The sequence below is a fragment of the Argentina anserina genome, chromosome 5 (assembly GCF_933775445.1).
Source record: "Argentina anserina chromosome 5, drPotAnse1.1, whole genome shotgun sequence".
NCBI classification, from domain to species: Eukaryota; Viridiplantae; Streptophyta; class Magnoliopsida; order Rosales; family Rosaceae; genus Argentina; species Argentina anserina.
Genome location: NC_065876.1, coordinates 9,159,364 through 9,174,886, shown reverse-complemented (window position 1 = coordinate 9,174,886; position 15,523 = coordinate 9,159,364). Strand labels below are relative to the sequence as shown.

At 37.8% G+C, this 15,523-nt stretch overlaps 2 protein-coding genes across 2 annotated transcripts; one reads left to right on the top strand and one right to left on the bottom strand.

The window, feature by feature from the left end:
- Positions 1–10,815: 10,815 nt before the first annotated feature.
- Positions 10,816–13,126, top strand: LOC126793719 (ATP-dependent Clp protease ATP-binding subunit CLPT2, chloroplastic-like). Its single transcript, XM_050520322.1, has 5 exons — positions 10,816–11,071; positions 11,183–11,221; positions 11,331–11,440; positions 11,671–11,850; positions 12,797–13,126. The coding sequence occupies exons 1-5, from the start codon at positions 10,848–10,850 to the stop codon at positions 12,952–12,954; spliced, it is 711 nt and encodes a 236-aa protein (XP_050376279.1). The 5' UTR covers positions 10,816–10,847; the 3' UTR covers positions 12,955–13,126.
- A 113-nt stretch (positions 13,127–13,239) lies between these two features.
- On the bottom strand, positions 13,240–14,896 carry LOC126793718 (protein DETOXIFICATION 56). Its single transcript, XM_050520321.1, has one exon. It carries the CDS (start codon positions 14,891–14,893, stop codon positions 13,322–13,324), a length of 1,572 nt encoding a protein of 523 aa, XP_050376278.1. The 5' UTR covers positions 14,894–14,896; the 3' UTR covers positions 13,240–13,321.
- Between the last annotated feature and the right edge of the window lie 627 nt (positions 14,897–15,523).

The following is a 15,523-nucleotide window of genomic DNA, read 5'->3' as shown; positions in this document are numbered from 1 at the left end:
TACATAAATAGAGAAGCAATTAAACCAAACAGGAGTAAGACGTTCTTGATCAAAGGTTAGCTAAACGGCACGTGACAAAATTTTCCTAACAACATTTTTTCTCTGTGGCGTGTCTAGTTTCTTTATTCGTGTGTCCAGTTGCTTCAAGTAGGCCATAAATCGAACTAGCCAGCTGGGAGAGTGAAGGTTAGGAGATAGGACATTTTCAGACATCGGACCATATGGAAATCCTTGATTTAACTGTCACATTAGAGGATTGCAACTTTGATCAGAAATCAATCTTGTAATGACTACATCCTCCCCACCCAAATTAGTATTTAGTTTGACAACTTATTGTAGGCCTTTTGGTTCCCGTTGAGAGCACATGTACGCAAGTGACACCTTTTGATTTTGTCACATTTTTATCCTTACAAATTTTCAATCCGTCAATTGAAAACATGAATTGTTCTTATCATTTCTATAATTATAATATCGTATAAAAAATTCACTATTTTCATCATCAACTGGAAAAGAACCGAGGCTGAAAATTCTTATGTTGTATTCTTGTAAACAGACTACATGTTTTGAGAAAGACTTGTATGCACGAAATTTGTACATGGTCTATTAGAGAAGGCGTTGATCGCATCAATGGAAAATCTGATGGTTCCTCTACTTTTGGTCCGAGAATAAATCAATTGCAGACGATCCTGCATATTTCTCTTAATCAATAACAGCAGGGAAGGTTATCAAATTTATTCGAATGGAGATAAATGTTTCGTAACCAATGAATACCAGTTCTCCGCAAAGGTATTAAAAAATGATCCCTGGTTTAAAATGGCCCCTAGTTTTGTACATGACCCCTAGGGGAAGGCGTTGATCACATCAATGGAAACTTTGATGGTTCAGTTGGTTTGGGAATGAATACATTGTAGGTGATCGATCTTGTATACATCTTTCTATTTATTAACAGTAAGAGAGGTGACCAAATTCAAACTCAAGTGGAGATACCGGTGAATTACCGGTACTACTTTCTTATAAGAATATTTCAAAATGGCACAGTCACAAACTTATATCGCAGTGTTCTTGGGTCTTTTTGACCCCCTTCTATCAAAAAAAAAAAACTTATATCGCAGTATACATGATCATCTCATCGTGACGATTATAATCTCATTTTTAGTAAAAAGATAGTCAATCTTGTGCAACGTTATCTACTCATATGTTTGATGAAGAATTAATCATCAAGAATTGGTCGATTATGTATTTGTGCATGAAAATGTTGAGATTTCACACTTAATCTAAATACATGTTAAAAGTCTTGAAATCCAGTTATAGTGATCATTTTAATTTCCAATTGATAGGTTTTCTTTCTTCCTTTTTGTAAGTTCGATTTGTTGAGCAAAAATTACGTCATGAGCGATCACATAAGGTTTGGTGATGATTAAAAAAATTCCGAGTAATAATGTCTAATGACGAGTAAATTTTCAGTACTACTGTAGTACCACATGACAAATCTCCGAGGTATATCATTCCAATCACAATTTACACGCCTAGATTTAATCAGAAAAATATATTTAAGTTCTTTTGTCAAATACTATTTTTGGTTTATATCTAAAACCCTAACCCAAAACTCTAAACTCTAAGCCCTAAACTCTAAAACCCTAAACTCTAAAACCCTAAACTCTAAAACCCTAAACCTGAAAATCCTAAATCCGAAATCTTAATTCAAACTCATAAATACTCATGCATGTCATTTTATAAATAATAATATTATCTGTATTTATAATTTTGATGTAAAAATTCCACATGTCGAAATTTAACAGGTAATGAGTACAACTAGACATTGACACGTAGTACTACGGTAGCATATAAAAATTTCTCTCTAATGACTATTCAATCTCCTAAGGAAAACAAACAAGGATTCATATAGGAAGGTTGAATAATGTGGTTCTTAAACGTCTGGTCCCATTGAAGATTTGATTGTGCTCCTACCAAATTGGTCACCAAAATCATCAGGGTAATTGAAACTGTTAATTAAAAATTATTACAATGGGGGTAAATCAGTCTCGTTTACACGGTTAGTAGCTGACCATGAAATTCATGTTTAACCACTATTGGATGTAAATCTAGGGTTGAAAATAAAATAACTTAATTTTAAAAAGATTATCCTTACATTTGTATTTACATCCAATGGTAGTTGAGCATGAATTTCATGGTCAGCTGCTGACCGTGTGAATGAGACTGTGGGGTAAATAATGCTAACTCTTTCTCCGACATAAAGTTCATCAGTAGACAAAAGCGGCTAGTTTCATTATTAACAGTGGCGGATCCAGCCCATGTAGAAATTTGAAGCCTAAAATATGTTGTACATTGATGCTAGCCTAAGAAAAAAAACATACTAGATTAGTTTGCGAGTTGCATACATCTGAAGAAGAAGAAAAAGAAGAAGAGTTGTGAATGTTTGATCGTACTTTGTAGTCTCCACTGCTGCTCGCCTACTCCAATCCTCCACCACACTCCTCCGGTCCTCCCACCCTCACATATCGTAGTCTCCAATGTTGCTTTAGTCCCCTCTTCCACACTCCTCCCAGTCTCCCACCCTCACAGATCGTAGTCTCCACTGCTATTTTAGTCCCATCCACCACACTCCTCCCAGTCTCCCACTCTCACAGAGTCACAAATCAGTTTTGCGAGTTGCAACGCCACACAGAAGAAGCCTGAGATGACGATTGATTTTCTGGCTAAGGGAGTTAGGATGATCCACCTTCTTCACCTAGTCACCTTCACTCTCAACTTTCAGCCTTTTTAGGTGCTATCATATTTACCGATTCTCTGTCGATTTTAGATAGATTAGTTCTCTGATTTCAATTTGATTGATTCCAAAGCTCATATGGATTAGTTTATGTTGTTGACTTGTTGTGTTTGATACTTTATTGCATCGAATTGAAATTTGAAGTATATGATCTCATTTTTAGTATGATTGTGTGTTTACTTCAAGTTCATAAGCTAAGAATATGTGTTGTTGTGTGTGTTTGGATGATTAGATCATTTGAGCAAGTTTTTGATTGATTATGATTCAGTTTTGACAATCAGGAGGTGAAGTTTTGCACACTTTGTTTGGTTGAATCTCATCTTTTGATTTTTTATTAGTATGTTTAATTCCCATATGTTAGATGAGCCAATTTAGAGTGTCAAACAACTGACAACTTTATTGATGTATAAAGTTTGCATAATAATATACTTACATTATCAACAACAACAAAATTTAGCCTTTGGCCAAATTTGAAGCCCTCCCTAAATTCCGATCCTAGATTTGCTACTGATTATCAAGCTGATTATGTGATTATTATTCAAAATATGAGAATGCCTAGTATCAGTGATTACTGAGGTCAAAATGACGGAATTAAGGCATATAGGTCTTACGTTTTTTTCATTCCTGATTGCCTTTCGCTGCCAATGACCGAACTATAGCATGGTCCCCTAAAGACTAATATGATTGCTTACATTAGTTGACATATCCATCCTCTTTCTCTAGTTGAACCGTAAAAACCATCCATGGTAGCAGCATGATCATCAGTTGCATAAAGCTTAAGATTTCATATCTGCTATGGCCAGGAACAACTTCATGCCCCCACCTCATTTGCAGAAGATCTATCCATCTTCTTCTTCTTCTCTGAATTGTACCACCAAATCCTACGTTCAATCCCAGTTAAATATTCTGCAGCTACGTAGAATCTCTCACATTCTTTGTACTTTGTACCACTACTACTAATTCTCACATTCTTAGGCGCACAAATTATGGTAATGGCTTGCTACTAATTCTGCTAGCTAGTCTTTCTTTCCCTCTCCCATAATTGGTAAGCATCAATCATTCACAAGGATCAGACCACAGACCTCTTTGTCTATATAGAACAAAATGGTAGTTAGCTGCAACTGTGCTGGTCTCAAATGGTGGCAGGGTGACCGGTGACCCTTTTTGTTATAATTTCACATGTGGTTTTGGCCACCATTGTCGATCAAAGCCTTGAAGGTCTTCCTGATGCACAGTTTCGTTTTAGACATTTGATAGTTACAATCACCAGCTTGTAACCTATTCGCATGACATTGAAGATGAGTTGGCCCTGCCTTTTCAGGATACTATGCTTCCATAATTGGTGGTCGCCAACTAGAAGCTACCTCACATGTTGTAAAAAAAATTATCACCGCTATATGTGTTTTTCACTTTATCCCGTTCAGAGGTATGTATGATCAGAGACACAATCAGTGTAAATGGGTATGAAGGACATGTTCAAGAACTGAAACCAAGCTATATATGCCCAGCTTTTAAGGTTTAACAGCGCGCTGTGGGTTTGATGATGGAACTGTGTTTATATTCGTGGCACCACAAGGACAAGGTGAACAGAGACTTATTGGGGTACATATGTGGGGTGGTGGCGGATTTATTCTCTCTGTTGGTCGATCATTGTGATAAAATGATATGTATGAAGCATGCGAAAGCGAGTGCGTAGGTGTGTTTGCAGGGGTCTGGCTCAGTCACCTTCCTCATTGATCACACTTCACATGTTCTGTACTTATCAAGCAGAAGTTCAATAAGTAGTTATATCTATCCAGCCTGAACTATGAACATGTTGGCATGCAATTGAATGAGGTTCGTTCGTAGGGAAGCTCCTGCGACCTTCAAGTTGGGATGAACTCATGAACATGTAGCCTTGTAGGTCACAAACTCCAGCTTGGGCTATGCTTGATGCACGGCCCAACCCCGCCACCCCGGTTACATTTCTGTTTCCAATGGGCTGAGGCTTATAAAAATTGATTCATTGAACAGAGAAAAATATTGATACTTTGTGGTATAACCAACCAAATTATATGAATTCTTAAAACTATAATTTCTAGAATTCCAACAAAAAAGAGGAAAACAAACTTGATTAGTTCATAATTTACTAAAATCAATTGGCAATTCAAGTTTAAATGTCGGTCATTCGATATCAACTCCTAGTAATGCTCTTACTCCCAGCACTCCATTGATTCTCATTGAGAGTTGTGTGTATGTTACATATAGAGGGTTATATGAATTTCATTTTCTATTGGCATGCACTAGAGGAGTAAAGCTTAACTGTATCCCACACGAATAATAGCAAAAGCATGTTATCTAAAAAGGAAATTGGGAGGATGATCAAGGAGGCCGAGAAGTATAAGTCAGAGGACGAGGAGAATACCAAGAGAATATATATATATATATATATATATATATATATATATATATATAGTCTCTATCCAGAGTGAAGCTTCATTATGAAATTACAGAGTGAAATTCCAATTTTTTGACACACTTTTTGGTCAAATTTTTTTCACCGTAAACGATTCAATATTTAGGTATGTTATTCAAGATAATCTCTACAAAATTTCATCTAATTCGGACATCGTTAAAGTATTGAAAATAGATTAAATCAATGAATTAATTAAAACTGTTCAACGTGAACCGTTCGTGTAAATCTCAATTTTAAAAACTCAAACCATTGTCAAATTGGATGAAACTTTGTAGAGATGATCTTGAATAACATACCTAAATATTGAATCGCTTATGGTGAAAACATTTGACCGAAAAGTGTGCCAAAATTAGAACTTCAATATAGATTATATATATATATATATATATATATAAGGAGACTATTTTTAATCTCCCAAAGTTCAAGCGAACGAACAAGAATAAAATTGTGAATGCGTTTGAAGATATCATTCGATGGCTTGATGAGAATAAGGATGAACTTGCTAGAAAAGCTCTTTAACCTCCTTTAGATCTTAATATTAAAAATTGATTAGTATTAGTACTATTGGTTTTCCATCAAAATAATAATTAAAAAGAGAGAGTCCCAAACCTAGATTCATTCTTATGATCCCTTCTCTGATGGACTATCCCAAATTTTCTATCAAACCCAGAAATATTTTTCATGCCTTTGTCGATCACATTCATTTCTAATTTAACGATTATTTATTTTTCACAAATCGATGCAAAAGGAGGAGATGAAAGAGAGTAGTGAACAAGAGTTTATGGGTTTGGGAATGAGTGGTTGGGGAAATTGAACTAAGAAAAGACCTTAGAATTAATTGGGTAATGAAGTTGAAGAAGATGATTATGAGTTTACCTCCATCAATGATCAATATGAAGGACAGAGATCGAGAAGTTCTCTCCTGAACATTCTTTTTTTTAGTCTTGAGATAATAATAAAATCTAGAAATGGACAAAAATATACTTCTAAAGTTGTAAGATGACTATTTTTCTTACAAATTTAACAACACCATATACTGATATTAGATCAGGATTAGAATGTGAGACACATTTTTAAAGTTTCTCTAACTTGAGATACCAAAAATTAGAATGACCCAAATGTGAGACAATGTTTGGTCTATTTTTCCAAACTAAATTGGGATTGCATATAGGAAATTTATTTCCTATGCAAAAAAGAAAAAGGTAAATTATATAATTACTTTTGACTAAAATTAATATTAATACAGATGAAATAAACATCTTATGGTAATTTAATTATAATTATAATAATATTTAATTTTAACATATACGTAGTGGATGCTAAGTGGACGACATATATTTTTGGGATAAATGAGAGACAAATTGATGATGATAGGAAAATATGAAGTAAAATATAAAATATAAAGTACAAAAATAACTCTCAAAATATAATTAAATCTGATAAAAATACCAAAAGAGAATACAAATGAGAATTTCATGTACTAAATTATTTATTTTCATACATTAAGTACCATAAAAGAAATTTACCTATTTACCCTACATTTATACGAAGAAAGCCATTATATAACAAAGTCAGAAAACAGTTTGTGAAGTTTCTTCATAAACAAGTGTTGGGTAAATTCCTCCGAACACTTCACTACGATTGCATTATCCTTATTAACCTTTCCTTCCTAAGAGCATCCGCACCGGCGAGCAAATGTGCCGGCGTGCTCGAGCAGGAGGAGGGACTAGCCGGAGGAGCTCGAGCAGGAGAAGGGGAGGCTCGCACCGGCGAGCAGGAGGAGGCGAGCTGCTTGCCCAGTTAACCCAGCCGTTGTGCTCGTCCGATCGCTTGAGCAAATTTTGCTCCGGCGTTTGCTCGTTCGCCTAGCGGAGTCCACCGCCCGTGGGTGACGTCAGGCACGGGCGAATTTTTTTAATGTTAGGCGCGTGCAACACACGCGCCATTAAAAAAAATAGCGAGCCAATGAATGGCTGACACGTGTCTCACTGATTGGCCAACGGTCCAATTGATCTGGGCCTTCCATTTTGAAATCAGAAATTTCGATCCAATGGCCAGAATTAATTGGCAACGGCTACTATTTGATCATAACGGAAATAAACCCAAAAAATTGTAAAAAAATCCCCAAAATTTCAAAATTCTCCCAAATAATTGCCTATAAATACTACTTCAATTTGTTATGAACTCACACCAATTTGTGCACAACAAATTTCACATCTTCCTCCATCTCCTCTCTCATTTCGTTTAGCATTTTTTTCCAAAACAATGGGCACCCATTGGGTTCTTTCCGAAGATTTACAAATGTGCATTTCTTTTGTCCGTCATAGCATTGATGAATATGACGGTAACAAACAAAAGAGGGACAAATTGTGGGAGACAATTCATGGTGATTATATGCAAAATTGGGTGCTAGCACCGGGTGAGAAACCTCCGAAGGAGCCGAGGACCCGAATTGCGCTCGCTTCTCACTACAACAAGTTCAAGCTACTCTTGCAAACATGGGGCGAATGTTTGGCGGCATCACGACAACGTATAGCTAGCGGCACTTCGCTAATGGACGAAGTAAGTACATTGTTTTATCATATATTATAATTTTTTATTTTATTATATGAATTAAATTATGTAATTTATATCTAATTTGTTTAAATATGTAGCATTGTTTACATATTTAATTATTTTAATATATCTAATTTTGTTTACATTATTTGTTTTATTTAATTTGTTTAAATATGTAGCATTGTTTACATTATTTGTTTTAATATATCTAATTTGTTACATTATTTGTTTTATCTAATTTATTTAAATTATGTAATTAAATAAGTACCTAATATAAGTTTTTTACATCAGGAACGACAAGCTCAATCATGTTACTATAATGCCAAGAAGAAAAAGTTTACACACTTTGAATGTTAGGAAGTGGTTAAAGATCATCCATCTTTCGTTGCGGTGCTACCTACTACTCCATCTCCATATGCAAGTAGTTACCACGGTACTCCTTCCGCAACTGAATCATCTCCAACCATCAATTTGGATGACGACCAATTGAATGAGACACCTCAAAGCAACACGGCAGCTCCATCGAGTCCACCTAGACCAATGGGAACCAAGGCGGCAAAGGAAGCTAGGCGCCAAAAGAAACAGGGTAAGACTCCTATTGAGCAACGGGTGGAAGTTTTGCATACCATTGCAAGTGACCAAGCATCATGGCATACCAAGAGGCTAGCCCATAATGAAAGTGAGCTTAATTATTATGCGGAGTACATAGACATTCAAAAGCGGAAAGAAGCAAGGGCGGAAGAAGAGTTACGATTGAAGAAACAAGAGAATGACACAAGGATCATGACAATGGATTTGGAGGCTATGACCCCAATCTCGAAAAGGTATTTTACCAAGAGGAAACTAGCAATCCTTAATGAAGGAGAAGCTAGTCATAATCAACCTACCGATGAAACATATTCGGATTGTTATCACCCAAATCGCGTGCTTTTTCCATAGTAGTTATAGTATTGTACTAAGAATAAATCTGGGCTTGGCTCGTCATTTTATGTAATTTAAATTTTTCGAGAAATAAAATGTAATTTATTTATTAAGTTGAAATTGAAATACACATTAAATTAAAACACATACTGAAATTAAACACAAGCTTAATAATTAAACGCAAACATCATGAAAACACACAATAAAACATATTTAAAGTATTTCACCGGTTTCCACTCTCCAAATGTGTTTCACCAAGTCTTTCTGGAGCTCTCGATGGATGTAAGCGGATTCGAAATCGGCAACACGGTCATGAAACCGTTGTATATTAGCTCCATCTCTACTGATTGGCTCAAAAAGAACTCGATTCCCTTGTGCATTCACCGGCCCATCATAAACCCGGAAAGCCCTCGATGGGTTTTGCAAGTCTTCTTCTTCTTCCTCATCATCATCCTCATCATCCACATACTCTTCCTCAACAATCATGTTATGCAATATAATGCAAGCTAACATGATGGTAGTCATTACCGATTTGTGGTGCAATGTACAACTATGACGTATAATTGCCTATCGAGATTGCAAGATGCCAAATGCCCTCTCCACATCTTTCCGGTATGCCTCTTGTTTCTTTGCGAAGAGCTTATCTTGCGGCGTCTGGGGACTGGAAATTGTTTTGACAAATGTAGAGTACTTTGGATATATTCCGTCAGCCAGATAATAAGCTGTGGTGTACCTCTGTCCGTGGACTTCGTAGACGACAGTTGGGTCTCTTCCGGCAAGGATCTCTGAGAACACATTCGATAAGTGAAGCACATTAATGTCATTTTTAGCTCCAGGAAAGCCAAAAAAACTGTGCCATATCCACGTATCATACGAGGCCACTGTCTCTAGGATAACCGTTGGGCGACCCTTTCGGCCCGAGTATACCCCTTGATAGGCGGTTGGGGAGTTCTTCCACTCCCAATGCATGCAGTCGATGCTTCCAATCATACCTGGAAAACCTCGGCGTTCGTCTTTAGCTAGTAGTCGCGTGAGGTCTGCCGGTGTTGGACTGCGGAGGTATCTTGGACCATAGAGATGAACCACTTGGCTGCAAAACTCCTTCATACATTCCAGGGTAGTCGATTCCCCCATCCTTGTAATTTCAGTACACTGATCTGTGGCTGACCCGTACGCTACCATTCGTAGGGCCCCGGTCATCTTTTGTTGGGGAAGTAGCCCTAGCAAACCAGTGGCGTCTTCTCTTTGATGCCAAGACATGTCGTGGTTGCAGAGGTCCGTCATGATAATGTTGAATCGGTCTCTGCTCATCCTGTACCTCCGACGAAAGTCTTGAGCGTCGAAAATTGGACGTTCGATGAAGTAATCTTCCATGAGATTGTGTCCCCTAGATAGCCTCTGACGTGGCTTATTTGGTTTTTTACCGCGACGTGAACCGCTTGGTCGTGTTGATTCATCATCGTGTTGTGCTTCCGCCATGACTACCTGATTCACGAATGATTGCTCCATATCGTCATCCTCTTCTTGTTGACGTTGTCTCTGCCTGAAAAAATTGTGGAAGCTGAAAGGATTCATCAGAGTGATGAACAAGGAAATGTTGCTAAGTGTTTAGATTGAAAGATGAGTTATAATGAGTGATATTAGACGTTTTTATAGCAAATTGGTCGAAAATCTTATCAGAAATTTGGTCTAATTATTTTGCCGATAGTGATACGTGTCAATTCTCTACTAGTCGAAAATCTTATCGGAAATCTGCTCTAATTATTTTAGCGACAATGACATGTGGCAGTGACACCTGTCAATTATCTATTAGTCGAAAATCTTATCGGAAATTTTGGATAATATCGAGTCGATAATGACACGTGGCACATTATTATTGGTTTGTAAATATATCTGGTAAAAAAAATTAATTATTTCACAACAAGACAAAATTGAATTGCTCAAGCAAATTGTAAGTATGTGTGTGAAAAAATCGATTTGCTTGAGCAAAATATGAAATCGATTTGCTTAAAACAAAATTTGCTTCTGGCCGTACCATTTGCTTGACCAATGCAATTTATGGGTGTGATGCTCTAACATATCCACATCAGTTCAAGCCTGCAAGGAAGTGCCCCGACTGCTCCAATAATGGCTGCTCTCTCCCTCTCCAAGCTTCCTACCTTCGTCTCTGCATCCAATCCCAATCAAACAGCCAGACCCGAATCTTATTATATTCCTTTGACAACCACCTTGAAGCCCACAAGTCTTCTGAACCCATGGCTCGGAAGAACCAACACTCTAGGAGTCAGCAGAGCCCAACTGCCAAAGCTCCGACCCTTCTCTTCCACAATCTGCCTCAGCCTCCCGACGGCGTAAGTACACTCAATCCTGTCGTGTTGCCTGAGCCCTTTCCCTTATTTGTTTCGTTTCACGTTTTAGATGACGAGCTGTTGTTTCAGATGCTTCTGATCTTATCATTGCAGAGTCAAGGAGAGAATCTCGTCCAATGAGGAACTTCCCAAGTGAGTGTCTTTTGTTGAACTTTGATTGTTGAATTTTAATGTTTTTTTTTGGGGTTAATTTTGGTGGGATTGAGGTTTTGGTATAATGGTATTTGTTGGATGGATGCAGATGGTCTAGCAGGGCTATAAAGTCATTTGCAATGGGGGAATTGGAAGCCAGGAAGCTCAAGTACCCAACTACTGGGACTGAAGCAATCCTCATGGGTATCCTCATTGAAGGTAAGTTTTATATATTCTCTTCAAGTTTATTGTTCATTAGTAGAATGGTTTATTGTTAGAATTTAAGGGAATGCTTTAATAAATACCAATAGTTCATTAGTATTTGACACCGCCACCAACACAAATAAAAATAAAACTAAGGGAATGCTTGGAAAATCTTTTGATTATATCGGGTCGCTGTGATAAACTCAATTTGCGATTTACTTGGCCATCTTTGCATTGGACTGCAGGAACCACTTTAGCTTCGAAATTTTTGCGAGCAAATGGAGTTACACTATTCAAGGTGCGTGAAGAAACTGTCAGGTTACTTGGGAAAGCCGATATGTGGTTTTTCAGTCCTGAGCATCCCACATTGACTGACGAAGCTCAGCGTGTACTCGACTGGGCTGTTGATAAGAAAATAAAATCTGGTAAATTTCTGTGCTTTTTCAATTACAGAAAAAATTATCTTACGTCAATGAATTTATTGGTCTTTTCATTTTTTAACTTTAAGTACATCCTGGCATGTCCCCGAAACTTATGTATATAATTGTTCTTGGGATTGCATAAGTGTTCAATCAAACAGTATATTTAATATGAAAGGCAAGGTACAAAATGAATTATAGTGAAGATTGTACATAGGCTACAATGGTCTCAACACTGTTGGGTAGTAAAGATTATCATCAGAGATTTGGGTCTATCACGTTGTATAATTTTTCCTTGAAGTATCATAAGAGAATGCACAAGGGATAGAATTCATTTCTGATATGTTCTTTGAAAATTTTGTAAGATTTTTCTAAGAGTTCAGCGGTTTGGTGTTGTAGTAGAAGGTTGTTTTTCATTGTTTTGTAGTTCAGTCAAAATTGGTATCTGTGTAAAACCATGGGAAGTGGGGAAGGGGTATTTTCTTAAAGTGGCATTTGATCACCTTTATGTTTGAGTTTGCAATTACAAAATTCATCTAGAGAATGGATCATTGTATCTGAGCTACATCAGATGCTAGAACAGTTTGTGTGTTCTTGATTGCAAGCAGTACCTATCCGTCGTTATTTAAAAGATATACAAATTGTGTGTTCTTCCAATGCCATTTTAAAAATAAATGCAAAGACGATCTCAGTGGAGCTCCAAATGCCATATTTTTCTCATGAAGGAAGCGATATAATTATTCCACAATTGATCAAAATCATGTTGTGGTTCTTCAATGCATGGTAATTGAACTCTTTGTAAGGAGGGTCATGTTGCTATTGTGCAGTGTACCCTACTTGTTGAATTGCAGGACTGAGCTCCAAGAGCACATGATCATCTTTCTTTGACAAATCATGATTATAAGCTTTTATTCCTCTTTAATTTCTTTTAATATACTGATATTTGAATCAGGCGGTAGTGGTGAAATTACAACATCTCATCTGCTTCTTGGCATTTGGTACGAAGTGGATTCACCGGGCCGGAAGATAATGGCCACTCTTGGCTTCAATGAAGAGAGAGTGAAAGAGCTGGAGTCTTTAATCTCTGAACCTGGATTCGTAGAGGATTAGGGATGATATGTTCCATATTTTTTGTTTTTTGTTTTTGTTCTCTATACCTGTGATACGGTTTTAACCATTACATGGATAGTTGATGTTAGTCGGACTTGTTTAATGGCATTTGTTGTATCTGAATGTTAGCTTGCTTCTGATTATAAATTGGACTTGGGTTTATTCCACACAAGTGATCTTTTCTTGTGTTCAAGTGAATGTTGGAGTAAAGCTGCAGTAAATTCCTTCGGTATAACAATGGTGCCACCACTCATCTCCAAGACTAGTGATGCTGGAATTGCTTTTCCACGAAAACTTTGCTAGAATTATCCTTTGGAGTTGGAGAACATTGTAGTAGACAACCAGACATTATCAGTTCCTGATCCTCTTAGACTTCGGCATCTACTTTGCCCAAGCTTCTGTGGTTTTCATCTTTTTTAAGTTCTGGTGCTTGACAGGAAACTGAGGCAAGTCTTTGTGCCTTGCACGCTTCTTCATCCCAGTTCATTCTTAGAACAAACATCAGCAACAAAATCAAGCATGCAACCATCCCAATCAAGAATCCTATTAACAGTCCACTCAGCCCCAGTTTAACTCTGAAGGCTAAAATAACTCCCAAGGGCAAAGCCAGAAAGTAGAATCCACCAAGATTTGCATACATAGCCAACCATGGCCTCGCCGTTCCTCGAACAATCCCTCCGCAAGCAGCTAATGGGAAGTTCACAACCTCCACCAAAGCCATCAGCAGCATCATCTTCTTCACACCTCTTACAACCCCCTTATCATGACTGAACAGTGACCCCCAACATCCCCGGGAAGCTACCATCACCAATCCACCTAAACAACCGGAGATCAAACTCACTGCCAGAGACACAAATGCAGACTGGTATGCAGGGCCTGCGCTGTTTGCTCCGAGCTCATTTGAGACTCTAGTCGATGCACATGTTGCCAGAGACAGCATCACTGAGTAAAGCAGGTAGTCGAAGTTTAGTACTATGGCTAAAACTCCAACTGCCTGCTTGGCATTGGGGAGCCAACCAGTTAACAGGACCAAAATCTCATAGCACCACCATTCTAGGCAGGTAGTGAGGCAGCAAGGTCCACAAAGCTTGAGCAGCCTAATCCAGTCCCAAACACTTTGTTCCAACCACCCGCCTTCTTTCAACCTCCCTTCCTTTGCTTCAACTTCTATCACACACACATAGATTGCAAGTAGAATCACAACCATAAGGTCAGTGATCCAGACAGACATTGCAACTCCCTCAATGCCTTTAGCGTTTGCAAGCGCTATGTTGATCGGTATATGAAGGGCAAGAGCTAGACCTGAGGAAAACATGGAAGGAAGTGTAATGCTTTGCGAGTTCAAGTAGGCTTTGAGGGGACAAAGCAATGCGGTAATAACCAAGTCCGGTAGGAGATAGAAAAGGTAGGTCTTTGCAACTGTTGAAATGTCTTCTTGTTGGCCAAAATGAATGAGGATTTTGTCGACACTGAGCCACAAAAATGAAATAGGAAGAGTTGCAAGAAGTAACAAGAAAGTTGTCATAAGAAGTGTCTTGTGGAGAAGCCTAATGTTTTTGGCTCCATATGCTTGACCACATATAGGCTCCATGGCCATACATAGACCACTCAAGACAGAGAAGCCAGTGACATTAGCGAAAGTGAAACCAAGTGCGCCACCAGCCAGTTGAAGCTCTCCGAGTCTTCCTAGAAAAGCTGTTGTGATGGCTATCTTGGCAAACCATGTCAAGTTCATAGCCACCAGAGGAAGAGCTATTCCTCTTTGTATTCTGAGCTCTGAAAGCATGATCTTGAGGAGGTGGGGAGGCCATTTTTGGGTGGGAAGTTGGGATGAACATGATCGAGAGGCACTCTCTACTGGACTGTTTTGTGTTTGTATTGATGTTGCAGACATAATGCTTGTTTGAGTAAAATGAGCTGAAGGGTTTGTTAGAAACATAAATGAGACATGAGAATTTGGATTCTTGTTTTCTTTTTATGGTTTCTTGAGATAAGGTTGTTTGTCGATGAGTGGATAGATTTCGTGAAGGTGTGCATCTCTTAAAAGATGCAAGTTGGTAGGCTCCTTTTGTAACTGCCAATAAATTGCGAAAGAGAGAGACTTGGTGGTGGTCCGGTGGATGTTATACAGTTATAGTGTGAGATGAGAACGCAAGGGGTCTAATCATGCATATAAATGATCTCATGAGATTTGGCGTGTTTGGTCTTGATGAATTACCACTTGTAGTTAATTAACTGCCGAGAGGTGGGCTACTAGAAAGGAAGAAAGAGGCATGAATTAGATGAAAAGCTAAGAAAGTCCACTTACGGTAAATTTATCGTAAGAATCTACCCTTCACACCTTTGGTACCGTGGGTAACGGGTAGATAATGTTGGCTGATTCACATGAAAAACGTATACTAAGTTGCAACGTACCATTGCATAAATGAATTATTCACATGATAGCGCTAATTTTAAACCTATCATATTTAAACGCATGATACTTATTAAAAAAAAAAACTCATAATACATTACCTAGTCGTCTTTCTCATGTAGAAGAGGTAGAAACTGTAGAATGAAAATGTTAAAA